Source organism: Juglans regia, chromosome 10, assembly GCF_001411555.2.
Source record: "Juglans regia cultivar Chandler chromosome 10, Walnut 2.0, whole genome shotgun sequence".
NCBI lineage: Eukaryota > Viridiplantae > Streptophyta > Magnoliopsida > Fagales > Juglandaceae > Juglans > Juglans regia.
This window is the reverse complement of record NC_049910.1, coordinates 3,290,254-3,313,130: the sequence shown is the minus strand read 5'-3', so window position 1 is coordinate 3,313,130 and position 22,877 is coordinate 3,290,254. Positions and strand designations below refer to the sequence as shown.

Here is a 22,877-nt window from a genome sequence, read left to right as displayed (position 1 = left end):
GGCACTGGCTGAATAAAGCTAGAAGAGTATGAGTTGTAACAAAATATATGGACAATATTTAGGCTAGGGGATCTTTGGAGGGAGGCAACCAAAAAGAAAAACTACAATTATAAGACAACACAACAAAAGCATGGAAGCTAAAAGGAAGCGTGAGAAGCAATATACAAGAGAACTGATACACTATTAGCATTCCAAGTCTCGCACCATAACCCCTAGGGGTTGGCTCAAGTGATAAAGGCATTGGGCTTGGGGTATGCTCCCCCCAAGTCTAAGGTTCAAATCCTCTTGGGTGCAAACAATCTCTAGGAGCCATCGAACTGGGGTATAATCCCCTTGAATTACCCAAGGTACACTTGCGGGAAACTTCTTGCCAAGGGCTTGTGCACCCCCGAGATTAGTCGGGATGCTGATCCTGGACACCCGGTGCCAATAAAAAAAGTCTCGCACCATATCTCATTTCTTAGTCTACAACGGAACAAACATATCATAAGCAGATCACCAAGACAGTGCCTGGATTCAAATTTAAAATCAAAGAACAAAGACATTGCCCGCTAGATGAAAAATGAACTCTCTAGTAATGCAATGTTCATCAGGTGGAAGGTATCAAAAAAACAAAACTGACCAGTAACAAATGCTAAAGAAGTTCACTTTAAACTAAGATAGGCAACCATGGGCAAAAAGAATTATGTTCCAAAACTATCCACAAGCAAAGCATGCAAAGATGAGGAAAAAACCAGAATATCTTCATGGATATACAAGAGCTTTTTTTTTTTGTTTGATAAGGTTATACAAGAGATGATTTTTTTTTACAAGTATATGGTTGATATCCATCATTAGTTCATTTACCGGGACACATACTTCATACAGGCAATAGAACCAATTATACCTCAGCACCTAAAGCTTTCAATATTCAAAAATATGAAATTAAACATCTCCAAAAATGGCACATATAGAAACCCATATCAACCAGCTCATGCATGTCCAGTTAGAGCACTATCATACCGAGTATTTTCATCTGTTCGTAGGAGAAACTATATATAGAGTACTAAGAGTAGGGCAACCCATCATTCAAGAAGAGAGAAATCCAAGTACAAGAAAGACAAGGGAAATAAAGCAAACCTTCTCTAGGAATCAAAAAGTGGGCTGCCAGCTAACACTCTCTAGGAATCAAAAGGGTCCACAATAATCCTTTCTTCGCCTCCTCATCTCAATATGGTGGAATACAACAAATTAAAGAATACGGTAAAGGCATCCGCCTCCCAATCTAGAGCCGCTCTAAGAAAGCTTACATTTCACTGAGAGAAATCACTAAATAGTTCCAAATCGGCCATCATAGAAGAATCCTTAGTATGGGCAACACTGTACACACATCCAAGAAAGCTTCGTTGAGGGCCCTATCTACACACCACAAATCATGACAGAATGTGATCACAAATTAATCTCCCAACTTAAATCTGGTATGATTGAAAACTTCCCCAACTTATTGTGGCCTTCCATAGGTTTACCCCATGGGGCCCTTGGACCTAATTAGAACACCACCCACCTCTACAAACATCCATATTTAGAATTTACAATTGCTCTCCACAATGCCTCTCATTTTCTAGTGGCGCCAAAGTCACTTCCCAATAATGCAGGATTAAACGAGTAGGTGCCAAACCCCTACCCCCCCCTCAGAGACCGGAGAGCATATCTTCGCGCAGCTTATCAAGTGAAATTTGACCTCTTCACCTAACCTACACTTAAGGAAGTCTCGCTGCAACTTCTCTAGGTGGTTAATAGATTTAAACACAACCTATAATCCTTCTTACCACCTTCCTCTACCTAACATTCAAAAACATCCTAGCAAAGTTTGATAATTACCAACTATTTTTGGCCCTCCATATTGGTTTAATGTGGCAGCAAAGAAGAAACCGCTTCATATCTTACATCACTCCCAGCTTCTTTATTTTATTTACAAAAAGTCATAGTCAACTAACTGTACTAGATCAAAAAAGTTGTGAAGGGATGAAATAGATGAGTCAAAACTATAGGTTCTAGATCTTCTTTGTACACCATTATACAAAGATACCCATAAAATGAAGATCCCATATAATTTGGAATATCTGGGGGATTAAGATATCTTTAGAAGCCAATCTACCAAAGTAATCATTATTTCTTTTCTGCAACAACAGTCTATACAGTCACTCCATTTGACCAAATTCATCTTCACTCACCACTAAAAGTTGGTAAAAAAAAATTCTAATTCTTCTTTGAACTTCAAAAGGATTGAACCAAAAATCAACAATGTAAAAGTATCAAGTTCAACTATGTAACCTTATTTCAGTCCCATCAATTAGGCTAATACAAGTTTAGAGATGTTTAAACCATTTTTTGGTACTTCTTTTACTTCATTACCTTCAAGATAATTTCATGAAACTATTCACATTTGATAGTTGTAAGATCCCATACATCAATTAGGGTGCTAGAATCCTTTTTTTTTATCAATAAACAAAATCTTATTTTTTTAATAGTAAATATGAATTTATTTAAAAAGGTGAAGCCAAGTACATGGGACATATACAAGAGCAACACCTATGCATGAGTGTCTAAAGATACAAGGAAATCATGTACGTTCATGCCATTGAAGTCTATTACAAGCGACCAATGGAATAAAGTATTAAGAAAAAAAGTTCTAATCACGTCCATTGTCCATTCATGATCCTCAAAACTCCAACCATTCCCCTCCATCCATATGCACCCCCATAAACATATTGGTATCATCTTCCATACAGCTGCAATTTAAGAGTTACCCCGGATGCCTTGCCAGTTGGCCAAAAAGTCAACGATCCTTCGTGGCATCACCCCATGGAGCCCCACTCTAGCAAAGATTTCATTCCACAAGTTCATGGCTACATCACAATGCAATAATAGATGATCCACCGACTCCTCACTTTTCTTACACATATAACACCAATCCAAACACAATGATTCGGCTTTTCCTTAGATTATCTAAGGTGAGAATCTTCCCTAATGAAGTTGTACAAAAAAAGAAGCTTTTAGAGGAGCCTTAGTCTTCCATATGTTCTTCCATGGGAATGTACTTGTAGAGTGTGTCATAAGGGACTTAAGGTACGACCGTACAGCAAATCTCCCTTTCTTGGACAGTGACCACAAAAGCTTATTAGCTCCTCCATTCACTCTACAATTATACACAAGATTGAGGAAATCGGTAAATGTGTCAAATTCCCAATCTTGGGCAGCTCTTAGGAAAATGATATTCCATTGAGGAGAGCCACTAGATAGATCCATAAGCTCTGCCACTAAAGCCTCGTCTTCGTGCAATGTTGTATGTTGTTGGATAGGCTTCCTTAAGGATTTGATCTCCACACCATAGGTCATTCCAGAATTTAATTATGGAACCATCCCCGGCTGCATAGCATGTGTATCGATGGAAATTTGTCCAACCTCTTCTTATGTGTTTCCAAAGCCCCACCCCATGTGATCCACTCATCTCATTCGAGCACCATCCCCCCCACAATCCACCATATTTTAGATCTATGATAACCCTCCACAAAGCTCCCCTCTCTTCTTGGTAACTCCACAACCACTTTCCCAATAAAGCCTAGTTGAAAACCAACAAGTTCCGAATTCCTAGCCCGCCTTCACGTATTGGGATACAAACCGTAGCTCTAACCGGTGAGCCACCTTGCCTGGTAATGGAAATAATGATAAGAAGTAGGTGGGTAGGTTGGACAGAGTATTTTTTTATCAACATAATTGTACCATCTATGGACAAATAAGTCTTTTTTCAACTCGCCAGTTTACACTCCATTTTTTCCACCACCCCATCCCATGGGTGCTAGAATCCTTTTGTCCATGGTGATTTCAAAACAAGTACAAACGACTAATATATTTTCAAAATTTAAGATATGAATGAATCATAAGACTTAAATCATGCAGTTACACCCATACATGACTAGAAAATATGATATAATTTCAAGCATATATCTCTTTGTATGTGCACACATGTACAACATTGTCGGCTACAGTAGTCTAGGTTACTGCAGAACAAAACAAAGACCAGTACCTAGCTGGATAACCAAGAGGTAACTTTGGTGAAACAGAAACCAAAGCTGCCAACACAGTCGCTTGCCCATGCAAAGAATCAAGCTCAAATTGCAAATTGCTTCCCTACAAACAACATAAAGGAGTCAAAATGCAAATTGTTCCCTACAAAAGAAGACTACTAAATAAAATCAACAACAAAAGAACCAGAAAAAACAAACAACATCAATATAAAACAGCCAATTACTTATACTAACTTTGTTTACAAATGAAGCTTGCTAAAGAAGTTTAATTTAAAAAAAAAAGTAAATAAAAAGCTTACCATGCATGCATCACATATACTACAATCCAAAGGTGGGCATGGCAACAACTAAAAAATAGATCGGGAGAATCCTAACATTATACTGATAATGCACAAGCAAGAAAGTGATTTGTAAGAGACTATTTACGATAGCCCTCAGTATACCTAAGATATGATCCCTTCATAAGACATTTAATCAGCTAATCCTTATAGGATTAAATTCAAGCTTTCTGTCAATCAGCAATTATCTTTGACAATAAAACCCTAGAAGTTTCAGATTAGAGCTGCAATACAAAAGGGTAGCCCTGAGAGGATGTGGAAGGGAATTTAAAAAGCTTCCGGCATGAACTAGCCAGTTGGTATGATATTGTAAGTCACAAAATAAACAAGGAATACACTGTCATTTTGGCCAATATTGCAACCCATTTCTGCTCGTGATTGCATTTCCCAAGCTATCAGCTTGAGAAAGGAATTTTTTGACTTGCAAGACTGATGAATTAGACAGCATGTCCGGGTAATGAGATGAGATGAGGATTTTGTGAATGGCGGTGAAATGGTTTGAGTTAAGATTAGTTATTGGGTTTTGGGAAATGAGAGAGAAAAAGTTGAATAAAAATATTATAAAGTTAAAAAATTGTTTGAATATACTTATAAAAAAAATTATTTGAATATAATTTTTAATATTATTTTCGTTTTGAAATTTGAAAAAGTTATATTGTTTTTTGTGTTTTGTTTGAAAGTTTGGAAAAATTGTAATGATTAGATAAAAAATTGAATATTTGAAATTGAAAAGTGTTTTGTGTTTGAGTAATCTTTGGGAATGAAATTATGAGAAGTTTTGAGATGAGATGATATGTTCTCAAACTCATCTCACTTCCCAAACAAGGGCTTAGGGTGTGTTTGGATGTTGAGTTGAGTTGAGATGATAAAATATTGTTAGAATATTATTTTTTAATATTATTATTATTTTGAGATTTGAAAAAGTTGAATTGTTTATTATATTTTGTATTAGGATTTGAAAAAGTTGTAATGATGAATTGAGATGAGTTGAAATTAGTTTGGGATCCAAACTCACCCTTACACAAACCATCTCATCTCATCTAATCTCAAAACTTCTCATAATTTCCTTCTCAAACATCACTCAAACACAAATACTTTTCAATTTCAAATTTTCAACTTTTTCATATAATCATTACAAATTTCTCAAACTTCCAAATAAAATACAAAAGAATACAACTTTTTCAAATTTCAAAACAAAAATTATATAAACATTATATTCTAACAATATTTTAACTTTATAATATTTTTCTTCAACTTTTTCTCTTTCATTTCCCAAAACTCAATAAAATATCTTAACTCAAACCATTTCACTACAATTAACAGAATTCTCATCTCATCTTATTCCCCAAACATCCCCTTAATATCCAAGCACCACCTAAATTAACTTGCATGCATCCTGTGTATTTGGTCTATGCCTTTTGAGTTCTTCAATAAAGTCTATATTACTTAATCAAAAGAAGTTTCTAGCTCGTAGCAGCCATGGTCCCAAAGACCATAATTGTTACCATTCAACTAATATTTAGACTGTTTTCCTTTTTAGAAAGCACAAATGGCAACAAGGCTTTAATTGAATTCAGCTACGACAAACAACTGAGAGCAATATCAAGGCAATAGAGCACTAAACCAGCACCAAATGGTTCACAAATTTATTCATATAAGGAAATTATGCCTCCCATGTACTAAGGCTACAACTCTATTTTTGGGATAGGATGACTTTTACCAGCCATCAAAGAACGGCAAATGCCACATTTGCAAGCGGCAAAGCCGTTTTCCCTCACACTTGGTAAGAGCTTTGCTATGGCCAAGCTTACTACTAGCCTATCCGCTAGAGCCAAGCTTTGACAATGATTGCTCGTAGCACAACGAAAAGCTACTAATAGGAGCAAGCAATAGTTTTAGGATAAGGAACAAATCAAAAACTTTGCACTATCAAAGAAACCTCGTTTAATAAATATGGTTGGATTATACATAATCTCCCCAAGCCAAGTGGAGCATGCATGAAAGAGTTAGATGCTTCTTTTATTATTTCACCTAGTGAGATGCTACTAAACTCATCAATGTACATAAATTTGTTAAGGCACTATGACTAAAAGATACCTTAAAAAAACACTTTTTATGGTCTAAAAATATGTCAAGATAGAAAATCAAGACAAGGATAACCATACAAATAAATAATCAAACACAAGGTATAAAGAAAAAAAACGGCATCCCATAATTTATCAACTTTACCTTTTCAAAAGAAACGTTCTCCCTTAGAGCATTTAGCGTGGTCACCCCAAAAGACATCAAACCGCCAACACAAGTAGGATCAACCTCTGCCAATGCACGTAATGTCAAAGCAGCCTCAACGCGCACCTAACCACAGATCCATATAATGTGTAGCAAACTCATATCAAAGAGCAGTCAGATGAGCATTGCCAACTAGTATAACTATAATATGATATGATCATCAAACAAAATTAGGACTCAACATCTATGCCCTAGGCAATCAATTCACAAAAAGTACATATAAGATTATCTTCCAACTCATCATACCTGAGGAAACAATAACCAGAAGTAAGAAGATGAAACGAAACAAGGAGATAAGAAGACAAAATCGGCAAGAAAGATAGAGAAGAGTGGAAAACTTCATCCTCAGTATACCAGAATTTACATCTAGATGCACTCAGAGGCATATAGATTGTACCAAACTAGTAACTGATGTCTCACAAGTTGCACCCTCATTCTGGATACTTGGATATACATTGCACAAGCAAACAATAACGGTTTTCAACAAAAGAGTTGGCCTTAACATATAAACAAGTGGCTAACTGATACTAGGATAATACACACAACTCAAGACCTCCAAAATAATATAAGTTTTTTACCTCCAAAATAATAGAATTAAGTCATTAACATTACAGAAGGATCAAGTCCCCAACCCTCACTTCCTTTCTTGCAATTTCTTAGTTGACATGCCTACATGAGGAAATCCTCCAGGCCAATGCGTAATATGCTTCTAAATCCCCAATCTATCGAGGATCGATAGATTCTTGGTCTCCTCTGATTGGGAAACCCATTATCCAAATCTCATTCAAAAGCGACTTCCCTGACTATGTTCAGACCACTTTCCCATCCTTCTTGACTATGGAGGAATATATGGGTAGTCCAAGGTACCTCAAGTTCGAGAACATGTGGCTGAAATCAAAGGGCCTTATTGACGAAGTTAAACAATGGTGAACTTCTTATAAATTCCAAGGAATTCCAAGTTATATTTTGACATGTAAATTGAAGGCACTGAAAAAAAAAAAAAAAAAAAAACAACAACAACAACAACAACAACAACTTGAAGAGCTGGAACGAACAGGTGTTTGGTAAAGTGGAAGACCAAAAGAAGTTACTCTTGGAGGAACTTAAGGGATTGGAGAACATATTAGAGATAAGGGAAATGTCAGAAGCGGAAAGAGCTCACAAAACTCAAGTGTCTGTATAACTTGAGAGGGTCTCTCTCATGGAAGAGATATCTTGGAGGCGAAAGTCAAGAGCCCCATGGTTGATGTAGGGGGATAAATGTACCAAGTTCTTTCAACGGCTGGCTAACTCACATAGGGGGAACAACGCCATTGATACGTTGTTGGCAAATGGGGTGACTATCTCTAACCAAATTGAGGTCACAGACCACACTGTCAACTACTATGAGAATTTGATTTCGGAACAACTTTCTTGGCGACCTAAATTAGACGGACTTACCTTTGATACTATCAACTCACAAGTGAAATGATGGCTTGAGAGGCCTCTTGAAGAAATGAATGTTTGTAAAGTGTTAAAAAGAATAGCAGGTGATAAAGCTCCAGGTCCGGATGGCTTCACTATGGTGCTCTTTCAATCTCGTTGGGAAGTAATCAAGCGGGGGTCTTTCAAGAATTCCATGAAAATGGAAGGTTCGAAAAAAGCCTTAATGCAACCTTCATTCCAAAAAAACCGGGTGTGGTTGAGGTTAAAGATTATCGTCCCATTAGCTTAGCAAGTGGGATGTACAAAATCATCTCAAAAGTCTTGACAAACAGGTTAAGCATGGTGGTGGAGAAAGTCATATCAAAGCCCAAAATGCCTTTGTGAAGGGGAGGTCAATACTCGATGCAGTGCTTATTGCCAACAAATGCTTTGATAGTAGACTCAAGTCGGGAGAGCCAAGGCTTCTTTGCAAACTAGATATGGAAAAGGCCTATAATTGAGTCAATTGGAGCTTCTTACTCTAGATACTCGAGAGATGCGGTTTTGGGGGTGAAATAGTGCTCATGGAGAAAAGAGCTTCTTACTCTTTATTTCTGCTTCCATCCAAAGTGGCTTACCGTATGGAGAAAATATAGCAAGATTTCCTATGGGAAGGGATGAATGATGTGCTCAAATTTCATCTAGTAAATGGGCCACCATTTGTTCCCCAATTTCAGAAGGAGATCTAGGTATCTGAAATTTGCAGCTTTTTAATAAGGTGTTGTTGGGTAAATGGCTATGGAGATATCCCATAGAACATAGAGCTTTGCAGAGAATAATTTTAGACTCAAAGTATGGTAGAGCATGGGAAGGTTGGTGCTCGAACGAGGTGAGTGGATCAAATAGGGTGGGGCTCTGGAAGCACATCCATTTTCTAGTCTTACCCATTTTGAGGCCAGTGATAGGTCTCGATCAAATTCTGGCATGACATATGGTATGGTGAAAACTTAAAAGGCACACTTAGGGCTATATTACTTTTCACCTACTTTTCATTATTATTCACTACTATTCAATATTCTATCATTATTTTTTCACTAGTATTCACAGAATATCTGAGATCACCTCACTACCCAAACGCAACCTTAAGGAAGCCCATCCAGACTTCTTTGGTATAGCAAGAATGAAGGAAGCCTCAGTTGCGGACCTCCTTGACCAATCTAACGGCACTCCCCAATGGAATGTCACTAGAGCCATCCATGAATAGGAAGTTGAAGCAATCTCATAATTTTACAACCTAGTCTATTATGTTTCTATTTTTTTTTTTTTTTTTTTTTGGGGGGGGGGGGGGGGGGGGATTGGTGTTGTTTGTCTATAAAGAGCTAAGAATCCGTCAATCATCTACTAATACATTGTGAGATTGTCACAACTTTGTGCAATGACTTTTTTCTTGCTAAGGTGGGTGTAGTTTGGGTGATGCCAAGAAGGGTGATCGACCTCTTAGCATCATGGAGAGGTCTCCAAGGCACTTTTCAGATTGCCGAAATTTGGAAGATGGTTTTGATCTGCCTGTGGTGATGTCTTTGGAGGGAAAGGAACAAGAGAAGATTTTAAGATCATGAGCAATCGTTGGATGAACTTAGAACTTTCTTTTTTAACATTTTGTTCCAATGGTCGATTGGAATTGATTTTAATGGCATGACCATGCCTAGGCATTGTTCTTGTATATGACCTGTATACTTGGGTTTTTGCCTATTCTTACGATCAATAAAATCTTATTTGCCGATAAAAAAAATAAGCTTCTAAATGTCCACATCGAATATTATAATTTTGAACGAAAAGCAGAATGGCTAAGAAAACCAAAGTCAGCAGCTTACCAGTTGTGAGGGATGAGATACTGCTGCCACAACCGTGTCATCAAGAACTTCCTTGAATTCAAATGGAACCTGCATATGGACATATCAAGCAACAGAAAATCAGCGGTAACTTTCCATAATGCCAAAGCATATTCTTAATCCACCTCCAATGACTATAACTTTTTCCAACAACTAAATACTAATGCTATAAGTGCATACTAAATCTTTTTCTATAAGTGCTATAGATGACTTTTTTTATAAATAAGTGCTATAGATTACTGTTAGATATATATTAAGTTATCCCTCACATATCATCTACACTACTTTAGTGATTATAATCCAACCAGCATTTGCTTAAGGAACACATTAAGAACTCGATATAAATACGAAGGTTCATCCAAACTCCTTTAGGGTACAAAAGGTGATAATGTCATAGAGACTGTATTATTCCAAAAGTGAAAAATATAAACAAAAGCTTTCTATGGTAGCAATCATAACGTTTGTAGCATGTTATGTTGCCTCTTGAAGTGAACCTTCTTTCCTCTATCTCCACATTCTCAACATCTCTTAAATTCATCAAATTTTCTCTCCTCCAAATAAAAATAAAAAAAATTGCAAGGCAAGATGAAGAGACGAAGGTGGTACACTTGATCTTTAGCTCCATTGCTTATAAATGCCTCGTATCTTGAGCGTAGTTTTTTTACCAAAAAAAAAAAAAAAGTTATTTCAAACGTGTCAAGCATGGTGCTCTAGGCAAAACAAGCACAATGTTTAACAGTTACAACACATACTATATTCTCTACTTGAAAAAGTATTCAAAAAATATGCATGACCAGATTTGTGCCTTACCTCTCCCAGTGTTTTCAGTGTATAGGACAGGGTACGTAAAGCAGAAATTTTCATGGAAGGACTGGCATCAGTAGACTGAAGCTGTCAAGTATGAAGAGAAGTTCTTTTTCATTACAGATGCCAAAAAAGTAAAAGAAAACAATTGAAGCCCAGTTGATTCACTCTAGAAACCTGCTTTCCAAGAAAAACCAGAAAGCTCCTTTGAGCAGGCTCCATCATCTGATCAGTTACGCCAACCCGAAGGATATAGAGAACACATGCCTTCAGCAAACCATAAGAAGAATTTGATCAGTAGCTAAATTATGTTGAACGTCACATTGGTGCTTAATCATAAAATAGCAACAAGTGGATTCATTATAATCACTTATACAATTGACACAAATTCAGTTCAAATGTATCAAACTTGTTTTTCCATAAGTTCAAAGGTATTGATCTTCTAATGCTTCAAATAATAGTTTTATCCACGTGCTGCATAAGGTTAACTACTATAGAACCCCATAAATTCTAGTAGATCTGACAATGCTCCATTACAATATTTATCCAATAAACCAAATAATATATAAGCAATTAGTCAGGTTTAACACATTAACTGCACCTCCAGCAACTTGCACAAGAGTTTAAATCTTAGATTAACGTTTATAAGATGAATTAGTATTGAACATTATCCTATATGAAAGTTCAATGCAGAGCACATCAGCAAAATCTTGATTATGTAACTTATAAATGTGCAGCAAACAGTTTCATGGTTCTCTAAATAATAATATCTCCCAGAGACGGTGTGCTACAAGGCAGCACATGAGTGCATGAACCACTAAAAAAGAAATTTATCAATAATTGAACTAAAACTGAAAGACAACACATCACCTAGATCGCATGGAAAATTTAACAACAATGAACAACAGTTGTGCGTAGCTTATTAATAAAATCTTCTTATAAAAAAAAGGATAAACACGTGTCAGTCATCTTTTCTTATTAATAAAATCTTCGTATAAAAAAGGGTAAACACGTGTCAGTCATCTTTTATTCCATTTATTCATTCCCAGTTTTGCTTCCTTCTTTGCCTCCCAAAGCAACGTTCTTTGCTTGGACAGCTTCTCTAGGAAAGATTTTGACGACAGATAACCTACGGAAACACAGGGTGATTATAGTCGAGGAATGTGCAAAAAAAGTGGTGAGATTGTGGATCATCTTCTACTGCATTGTGAGGTTGCTAGAGCGTTATGGGAAGATGTTTTCAGAAGGTTCGAGCTAGCCTGGGTTACGCCTGCTACTGTGGTTGAACTTCTGCCCAGTTGGACAAATCTAGGCGGTATTCCACAAATCACAGTTGTGTGGAAGATGGTTTCTATTATTATGTGGTGCTTATGGCAGGAGCTTAATGACCGGACATTCAAAGACCAGGAGCGCTCTTTAGTAGAGCTTAGACTATTTTTTGTTAGAACCTTATTTCTTTGGGCCAAAGCTATAGATTTCAATGGCCTTGATTTTCATGATTTCCTTATTTCCATTTCTTCTTCCTAGATAGGTGTTGATTCTTGTATACCATCTTGTGTACTTGGGCTATGCCTATTCTTATTAATACAATCGTTTACTTATCAAAAAAAAGTTTTGCCTCCTTCTTTTCTCCTTTAGACAATACAAGTGCAAAACAAAGTTAAATAATCACCTTTTTATTAGGACAAAGTTGAAGACTTGAAGTCATATGATAGTCAAATATTTCACAATCTTAAGAAATTCCGAAGCAGAAAATTAGAAACAGATCTAAGGTACAGGTCTGTTTAATAAATACCAATGCATGGGCATCAACAGAAGTATCAGCACAAAGCATGTCCATAACTTGCAAAGCGAAGTTTTGAAGCTCACTATCTGGTTGCAGATACTTTAGACGAATAGCCTGCAAAATATATTTTAAAGAACAAATAAACATTACTACCCAATAACACGGCATAACTTATTCATCTCGATCTCCACCCAAAAAGGAGTATTCTATAGACAAAGAATTTAGATATAAATGCAAACCCTACCAAAAAAAATTATTTGTTAGAGTTCAAGCCAGAAGCAATACCAGACAGCACATCCTCAAAGTTGAGGCAATCACCACAAACTATCACTAGTCAAAAAACCTAGATAACATCAGGAACTGTCACCTATCTGTCTAATAACACACTAGCAAGAAAATGTAACTACCAGTCAGAAACCTTGAAAACATCAAGAACTGTCACATTTCTCCGTCTAACAACACACACTAGTATGAAAATGTAACAGTTTGACCATTTCTTACAAGTTAATTTTATTAAAAGCACAGAGATGTAACAAGTACATATGAAGTATACAAGAAAAAGCACCCAAATAAAGGGAGAGGAGAGAAACAGAAACTCAAAAGCGACAAATGTTGAGTCATCATCCAGATATAGAGGGATTTGAGCATAGTGTTTCTAACTCTAACACCATACTGTACCAGTCTTCAAAATTACGAGCATTGTGCTCCTCCCAAATACACCACATGAAGCATAAAGGAGCCATCTGAAACTACTAACATATGTTGACTGCCCATCTACTCTTCCCAAGAAGCCATTAGCTACACCACCCTTTGGTCATAATCCACTATATTCCGAAGAGACGGTAAAATCAAGACACACAAGGCCTTACCCACTTTACCCTTTCCAATTGGTAGAAAGTTCTTTATTTTTATTGGTAAACAAGATTCTATTGATCATAAGGATAGGCAAAAGTCCGAGTACACAGGACATATACAAGAGCAATGCCTACGAGTAGAGTTCTAGTGATACAAGAAATTCATGAATGTTCTTGCCATTAAAATCAATTCCAACCAATTGGTAGAAAGTTGTAATCTCAAATGTTCACTTTCCAATAGATTGAATTCAAAACAATCTATTGAATCTTGATCAAATACAGGTAACAGCTATTAAAAAGTTGAATGCTTATTCTCATGCTTATTGCAAAAAATAAAAAATTATTGCCAAAATCAAAAGGCATGGCCCCAAGTCAACGGGACATGTACAAGAGAAATACCTAATTAGAACTAGAAACGGATATAATGTAATCCAGGAAACTTAGTCCATTAAAACCTCTAGCAATCATCCAAAGGAACTAAGTATTGAAGAAGAAAATTTTAACTTCATCCATTGTCCACTCACAGTCTTTAAAATTTATATCATTCATTTCCCTCCAAACGCACCACACTATTCAAAATTAGTACAAGAAAAACCAATTCAATTGCAAAAACCTTCTAAAACACGACAAGGAAAAAAAGGAAAGGGGAGCAGGGATTGGTCTCCAGAAACTACCTGTAAAAAGAAAACCCAAGACAAGGTTAGGCCAACTCGTACATCCTTTGAGCGAGCTCCACTTGCTGCAATTTACAAAACATGTGAGAGATTGCTCAATCCCAAGAGGCACGCAAAGAATTTAACATATGAACCAACTAAAAAGTTGTTGTCTTTTTTTCTAAGCAAGATAGATATATATTACTAATAAAAAGGAAGAAATATTACAATTTTACTGATCCTTTCTATTGTCAATATACTTCATGTTTGTCATTACAAGCTTTGTTATAAATTGAAAACCAATACATATATAACATAAAACCTAACAAAAACTTCTTTTTTTCCTTATAGATAAAATAACTTGTACACCCATAATGGTTTGCTCTTCCGTAATATCAAGATACATCAAACAAGAACCGATAATAGGTTGCATGCTAGACAGCATGAGAGACAATATTAGAGCATCGCTTTGTTCCCATTGAGCAAAATTAGCACTTCCTTCAAGTTTCTTACCAATTACGCGACTATGAACCCCTTGTCCTTCAAAAGTAATTAATAAGGAATCGAAAGGATCGGATCATCCCATTTTTAAAATAATCACGGTGCCCTTAATGTAAGCATATTCCTCAATCAAAAGAGTAGGCTTGTTCAATCAGGTGATAAAACAATTGAATCAATGCTATAGCATCACAAAATGGATATAGCTAGCTTGATGCTTGGTTTTAAAGCCTAAAAAGCGCTTAAACAAAATCAAGGGGTAGGAGATATGGATACATTCAAGGTTATCTACAAAACCGACAAGTTTTTCTACATGAATTCGATCACCATTACGGTCAAACATGTCGTGATATTCGACCACATCAAGGTTGTCTACATTGCAAAGGATCTCGATCACATAGGAGGACATTATCATCCCATACAAATTGGAAACATATAGGGCTTAGTTCTCTGTTAGTAACAATCTTTTTTTATAGGTAAAACCATCATGTTTTTACATGGCAGGGCATGCACGCCCGGTGGGACTTAACCCACAATCGCTGTTAGTAACAATCTGTGATCCAGGATCAGTTGATGAGGTGAATTTATCTTGGTCTTTTGTTGTTTGAACTTTGCAAAAGGTAAAGCCTCATCCTGTCATAGGGAATTGACTAATGTTCATTATTTATTTGTATCCTTCTCAATCGAAATGATCAATCCTGGTCCAAAGTTGTGTAAGTTCAAATCAAAATTGGAAAGGGAGATTGCATAATTGAGCTCTCATAAAAAAGAGAAATTAGGATCATAAAAGAAACTATACCTTTCCTGAAGGGCAAAGCCAAATGCCTTTGCAAACCACCTTCTAATTTCTTTGCTGGAGGAGAAGGAACTTTTCCCCTTGGTTGAACCTAGTAAGAGAAACAAACTGTGAGATTACAAAAGGATCGGAGAAAAAAAGCAATCGGAATAGACAAATAGAACCTGTGCATCCGGATTCATTCCAAGAGCAAGCAAGGAGCCCAAAGCTTCAGCAAATGCATCCCGAACAGATGAAACAGGATCCTCTAGCGCCTACCAAGAGCATCAGTAAAAAAAAGTGAATTAAAATTTATGACAACAAATCTCAAAGATTCAGATGTTGAGTAATAAAAAAAGAAATGAGACAATCACAAAGAACAACACTTGCCTTGACACAATAAGAAGCGGCATTGTCAAGCTCCCCCACTCCTAAACCTGGCCCTCCAATGTGAGCAAATGCCTTCAGACATCTTGCTGCAGCAATTCTACAAACAAATGATTTATCCCCAACAGCAAATCGCATGATGAGACGGAACGCTTCAGTATATGCAGATGAAGCAGCACTACCACCAGAACCTTCCAAAGCATTTTGAAGCATATATAGAGCCTCTTGTCTCACAAACTCCTGAGATTGGAGGAGTATAAATAGAATTTACACAACAAAGGAAAAGAAAAGCAACATGAACTCAAGAAGTTGACTCAATGATGATAATCAGACACAACATACCTATATCACCCTTCTAACAATCTCACTAACCCTCAGCCCAGCCACTCCCTCGCTCCCTCCCTCCCTCCCTCCCTCCCTTCCTCACACACACAAACTAAGACCTTGAATATATTGTCAAGTTGATCGACCCATAAGTAACAAATCATTCTCTAGAATAAGGATATGGAAGTATATATTTAGAATCAGACTTCGAGGAGTTTGCGACAAGGGGATCCACTATCACCTTTCCTTTTTGTTATAGTAATGGAGGCATTGAGTCGCATGGTGGAGGCTGCCGTAAGGGGGGGATTTTTTGCTGGTTTTTCGGTGGGCAACAATAGTAATGGTGTCAATTTCATTTTTCACTTACTATTCGCGGATGATATGCTCATCTTTTGTGATGCTGTTAGTGACCAGATTCAAGCTCTAAGGGCGGTTTTGTTGTGCTTTGGAGCTGTTTCGGGACTCAAGACGAACTTGGGGAAGTCGGAATCGGTACCGGTGGGGGATGTGAGTAATATTGTTTCTCTAGCAGAGTTGTTGGGCTGTAAAATTGTCTCTCTTCCTATGACATATCTTGGATTTCCATTGGAGCATCATTCAAAGCAAAGAGAATTTGGGATGGTGTGGTAGAGAAGATTGAGAAAAAATTATCAGGGTAGAAACGGTTATATCTATCAAAGGGGGGGAGATTGACACTTATCAAAAGCACCCTCTCCAACCTTCCCACTTACTATCTTTCGCTCCTCCCATTACCAGTAGGTGTGGCAAACCAGATTAAAAAGTTGTTTAGAGCTTTCTTGTGGGGTGGCATGGGGGAGGAAATTAAATTTCACCTTGTGAGTTGGCAAAGGGTGAGTTGTCCGATTGCGAATGGTGGTTTAGGGGTGCGAAATTTGAGCGTATTTAACAAGGCACTTTTAGGAAAGTGGTTGTGGAGGTATGAAATGGAAGGGAACTAGTTGTGGAGAGAGATTATTGATCACAAGTATGGTTGTGCGTGGGGGGGATGGTGTTCTAAGGAGGGTAGGGGGTCTTATGGAGTAAGCCTATAGAAATTTATTAGAAAGGGGTGGAACATTTTTTAAAAACATATTAAGTTTGAGGTGGGTGATGGAGTAAGAACTCGCTTTTGGTTTTATGTTTGGAGTGGGGAGGGCCCTCTTTCCAAGGCCTTGACAGTTCAACAACCCATATTCTTTACATGGAAGAGCATTTGGAAGGCTTTAGTGTCGTCTAAAGTTGCATTTTTTAATTGGACAACTGCACTTGGGAAGATTTTGACAGTTGATAATCTTTTTTTTATAAGTAAACGATAATGTTATTAATAAAGAATAGGCAAAACCCAAGTACACAAAATAGTATACAAGAGATAAGACAAATCTAGGCCACGGTATTAGAAACTAGAAAGTCATGAAAAGTAAGGCTATTAAAATCTAAAGCTATGGCCCATAAAAATAAAGTACGAAAAAAACGAATGTGAAGTTCCTTTAGTGGCTATTTGGCAAGGTGATGCTAACAAGGATTATCTTCGTGCTTTAAGAGCTTTATTGTTATGTTTTGAAGCTGTCTCCGAGCTTAGAATCAATTTAACTAAGTCTGAAATTGTTCCAGTGCGTTCAGTCAGCAATATTTATGATTTGGCTAATATTCTGGACTGTAAAGTATCTTCTCTACCCATGAAATATCTTGGGTTACCTTTGGGGGCTCCTCATAAATCTGTGTCTATTTGGGATGGGGTGATTGAGAAGATCGAAAGGAAACTAGCTGGTTGGAAAAAGTTGTATTTGTCCTAAGAGGGAAGAGTTACATTGATTAAAAGCACCTTGTCTAATTTACCCACTTATTACCTCTCTCTTTTCCCTATTCCAGCGGGGGTGGTAAAAAAAATTGAGAGGATTTTTTTAGAAATTTCTTATGGGATGGTATTGGGGAGGAACGTAAATCTCACTTGGTGAGTTGGAATAAGGTTTGTACTCCGGTGTCTTGTGGAGGTTTGGGTGTGCGGAATTTAAAGCTTTTTAATAAAGCTCTCCTTGGGAAGTGGCTTTGGAGGTACAACAATGAGGGAAATGCATTGTAGAGACAAATTGTAGATGCTAAATATGGAAGGATGTGGAGGAATTGGTGTTCTAATGAATTAAAAGGGGTATTTGGGGTGGGACTATGGAAGTCCATTCGGTTGGGATGGGGGGATTTTGTCAAAAATATTAATTTCAAAGTGGGGATTGGGACTAATATTTTCTTTTGGCACGATGTTTGGTGTGGTGATTTCCTCTTAAATTAGTATTTCCTAGTCTTCTAGGATTTGATAAAAACAAAGGGGCTGTTGTGGCTGATTCATATTTGTTTTCTAACAACATGCTGAATTGGAATGTGGAATTTACTAGAGATTTACAGGACTGGGAAGTGAGTGAAGCTGCTGATTTCTATGTAAAACTTTATGATTCGAAGATTGATCAAATCAGGGAGGATAGGATGCAGTGGGTTCATGATAATAAGTCCCGATTCTCTGTGAATTCCTATTACAAGGGTTAAATAGTCATGGTAATAAAACATACCCCTGGAAATGCATTTGGAAAGCTAGAGTGCCCAGTAAAGTTGCATTTTTTTGCTGGTTGGTGTCGCTAGAGAAAGTTTTAACTACTGATAATTTGAGGAAAATGGGTTCAAATGTGATGGATTGATGCTTCATGTGTAAAAAAGATGGCAAATCTGTTAACCACATGTTTCTTCATTGCGAAATGGTGACTGCCTTATGGAATGAGTTATTTGCAAGGGTAGGCATTGCTTGGGTGATGCCTTTTCATGTGGTGGATTTCTTGGCTAGTTGGCAAAGTGCTGCGGGATGTGGAGGCAATAAAGTTGAGTGGAGGATGATTCCTTCGTGTTTGTTCTGGTGTCTATGGCTTGAGAGAAATGGGAGGTGCTTCAAAGATTGTAAATGCACAATGGGGAATTTAGGGATTTTTTCTTTAGCACTTTAAATTTTTGGGTGAACAATCTAATGAGGGATATGAATATTTGTAATGCTTTATTTTAATTCTATTTTGCTTTAGTTTGTATTTAGGTGTATTCTCTTGTATACTTCATGTGTACTTGGGCTATGCCTATTTTCTTGGAATAAAATCTCTTATCACCTATCAAAAAGTTCCTCTAGTGACCGCTCCTTGTTTTCGAAAGTCCACTCATTCCGCTCTTGCCATAGGCACCACGTAAAGCAGGTTGAAATCATCTTCCATACGGCTTTGATTTGCGAGACTCCTCTCATAAGCGTCCAACTAGCCAATAGATCAATCATCGTTGCAGGCATTACAAAATATAAGTCAACTCGGCTAAACACTTACAACCACAAGGCTCTAGCTATCTCACAATGTAACAAGAGGTGTTCTACTGTCTCCCCGGATCTCTTACACATACAACACCAATCGAGGTTAACTACCTGTCACTTCCGTAGATTATCAACAGTCAGAATCTTCCCCAACACTATTGTCCAAGTAAAGAAAACCGCTTTAGAATGTGCCTTATTCCTCCAGATTTTCCTCCATGGAAACTGAGTATTTTCTAGATGTGAAAGGGACTTGTAGAAAGATCGGACCAAAAAAGTGTCATTACCCGCAGGAGTCCACCACAACCTATCAGCTTGCTGACTGTTCGGCTTCACAGAATATAATAGGCTAAAAATAGCCTCAAAGTTGTCTACTTCCCAATCTTGTACCGCTCTACTAAAAGTGACATTCCACTACACTTGGTCCCCTGAACGAAGCATGAGGTCTACTGAAGCATCTTGATTACAAGCCACACGGAAAATAGCTGGAAAGGAATCCTTAAGGGCCTCATTCCCACACCATATGTCCCTCCAAAACTTGATTCGGGACCTCTCCCCCCCAAAACACTACTCTAGCATGGCTATAAAATGCCCCCCATCCATGTCGAATATACTTCCAAACCCCCACACCATTAGCCCCATGTGGTTCTTCAGTACACCATCCACCCCACAAGATCTCATATTTGCGATCAACCACCTGCTTCCATAAGGCGTCTAATTCCATGTTATACCTCCATAACCATTTCCCAAGTAAAGTCTGATTAAAAGTTCTCAAATTTTTTACACCCAAACCTCCTAATGAGATTGATCTACAAACCGTGTCCCATCTCACCAGGTGAAATTTGGATTCGTCCCCCATCCCACTCCATAAGAAATCCCGATACAATTTTTCAATCCGAGTCGCCACTCTAGCAGGTATGGAAAACAAAGACAAAAAATATCTAGGTAAGTTAGAGAGGGTGCTCTTAATGAGAGTCAAACGTCTAAAGTTGCATTGCACTTGAGAAGATTTTGACGATTGATAATCTAAGGAAGCGCGGTATGGTGGTCACGGAGTGGTGCAACATGTGTAAAAGGAATGGAGAATCGATAGATCATTTGCTCTTACATTGTGAGGTGGTTGGGGAGTTATGGGTTGGTATTCTTAGTAGAGCTGGGCTGAGTTGGGTAATGCCGAAGAGTATGGTGGAAGTACTAGCTTGCTGGAATATGAGGCATAATAGCGCTCAACTGGCAACAATGTGGCAAATGATACATTTGTGCTTAATGTGGTGTTTATGGTCGGAAAGGAATTATAGGTGCTTTAACAACAAGGAGCGTGCAGTGGGAGAAATCTGGAATTTATTTGTTTTCTCTCTTTTACAATGGTTTTCTGCTATCGTATTGAAGGGTGGGAATGTTCATGAGTTTCTTTCTTCTTTCCAGCTTACTAGATTGTAATTAGGTGTCTCACTTTGTATATATTTCTTGTGTACTTGGACATTGCCTAGTTTCAATCTATTCAATAAAGATTCTTACTTGTCAAAAACAATATATATTTAAAATATAATAATTCACAAAAAGTAAATAACAAAACATTTCTAATATGCAATCCTGTGTACTTGGGCTTTTGTCTATTCTAATTATCAATAAATTTTTATTTACCAATAAAAAGACACTTATCATATGCAAGAGTAAAAGCATCAAGGCATATGGCATACCCTTTTCTTGCATCTTATTTTCATGTCTAAATAAGATACTTAGATAAGCAAAATAGAAAATATGATAAAATTACCAAGTTATAACACAAAAACATTCTTGATATTTACGGATCATTAGCAATAGCATTATCCAAGTTATTACTCGAAGCATGTATGGAGACTTACAAAAGAAAGATGAACATGAGTCACACCAAATAAGAAGGAAATGAAAAGAGAAAAAAAATAATTTATGAAAACAAGGAGAAGATGTCAAACAAGAGTTGAGTTGAGATGAGTTGTAATAGTAGTATTTTATTGAGATGGGTTTAACTTTTTTAGATTGAGATGAGTTTAACTTTCTAGGTTGAGATGAGTTTAATTTTTTTATGGGAAGTTGAAAAAATAGTGGATCCCATCAATAATTGATTTGAGATGAGTTGAGTCTGGTTCAACATCCAAACACAACCTAAGAGTATTCATGTAGTCTTGAAGAAGGTATAAGTTCATTCTCCACTATTTCATTCCTACTCCTTTATCAATGAAGATTTTGTTTCTTATGACATGGATGAACAAAATTCTATGGATAGGAACACAGATAGGATGGGATACCTCATGAAACTTGATAAGTTTTGTCGCAATAATAGTCGTTTCAAGTAAACCCGAGGTAATTCTTCTCCCAAAATGCTTATATAATTCTCCTAAGCATTGTGCAGCACCTATAAAGAATGATGCATTTAGAAAATGATAAATTAGAAATAGAAATAGAATAGGTAAAAGCCTAAATAGACAACAACCCATAAAACAGACAGCCTCAACAAGAATATGACAAATAGCATTTTGTTTCTACAAAATGTCTCTGTAGAAACAAAATGCTATTTTTTACAGCCAATAGAAACATGCCGCATAAACATACCCATACAATAACCACATTAAAAAAAAATATCATTGCGATAAATATTATATAATAGAGTACCTAAATATGCCATATATCACTTGTAAACAATCATAAAATTAAGATCAAAATAATGCCATCTAGATGGAAATTTACGACCCTCAAAGAGTAACGTCCCACCTCAAAGCACAAGATGATTGGCCTACCAATTGTTGAGCTACAACAAGAAACTTAATTCCTCATTAAAAAAACAACAATCACATCAAATCTGGGAACAATTCAGATAGTTCCTTCACTAGCTAGGTTTCTTTCTCCACTTATTCAAATGGTAACCTGAGCAGGAACATCACACTATAATGTTTCTTCAACAGAATGATCCATTCTAAACAATTAATTGTCAACTAAAGTAACAGTTCAACTCAAATTGGCATAGGTACACATACATGGATCGATAAAACCAAACTTTAGGAATCTCACTTGACATTCTAAGTGAAACTTGGAGCTGGAGGTTATTGTTAATTACTTGGTTTTAATGATTCAATATAGCAGTGGTAGAAAGGGTGCCATTAGTGCTTCATTTTTCATCATTAATGCCCCGCAGCAGCCAACTGCCAAATTTGGGCCCCAGGTGTACAGAAAATCCGGGGTTATGAATGACAACAAGCATCACTGGCCTCTAAGGCATACAAAATACCTAGCTATTGGATTAATGCACTCTTTAGAATTAAAAACATGCTAAAGAAATCCCATGTCTTCTATAACACCCTAAGGAAGGTCCAATCCACATCTGGGGCCATGCTGCATAAGAACTAGTTAAGGTTGCCATTGGAGTCCTTTTATATTCATAATAAGATGCTGGAGTTTCTCCCTCTTGATTAATGTGAGATCCCACTAACCACCTTTTCATACA

The 22,877-nt window shown here is 37.0% G+C and overlaps 1 protein-coding gene across 3 annotated transcripts in view; it reads right to left on the bottom strand.

Moving 5' to 3' along the window:
• LOC108987048 (protein SWEETIE) overlaps positions 1-22,877 on the bottom strand; it is a 53,975-nt gene that overhangs the window by 29,099 nt on the left and 1,999 nt on the right. For all 3 annotated transcript variants that reach the window (XM_018959888.2, XM_018959889.2, XM_018959891.2), the window contains 11 exons: positions 21,685-21,791; positions 15,751-15,987; positions 15,546-15,635; positions 15,385-15,472; positions 14,109-14,173; positions 12,590-12,694; positions 10,972-11,061; positions 10,801-10,881; positions 9,973-10,041; positions 6,635-6,760; positions 4,067-4,170 (listed from right to left, as the gene is read on the bottom strand). In XM_018959888.2, coding sequence (XP_018815433.1) covers positions 4,067-4,170; positions 6,635-6,760; positions 9,973-10,041; positions 10,801-10,881; positions 10,972-11,061; positions 12,590-12,694; positions 14,109-14,173; positions 15,385-15,472; positions 15,546-15,635; positions 15,751-15,987; positions 21,685-21,791 — 1,162 coding nt within the window. The remainder of the gene's footprint in view (positions 1-4,066; positions 4,171-6,634; positions 6,761-9,972; positions 10,042-10,800; positions 10,882-10,971; positions 11,062-12,589; positions 12,695-14,108; positions 14,174-15,384; positions 15,473-15,545; positions 15,636-15,750; positions 15,988-21,684; positions 21,792-22,877) is intronic.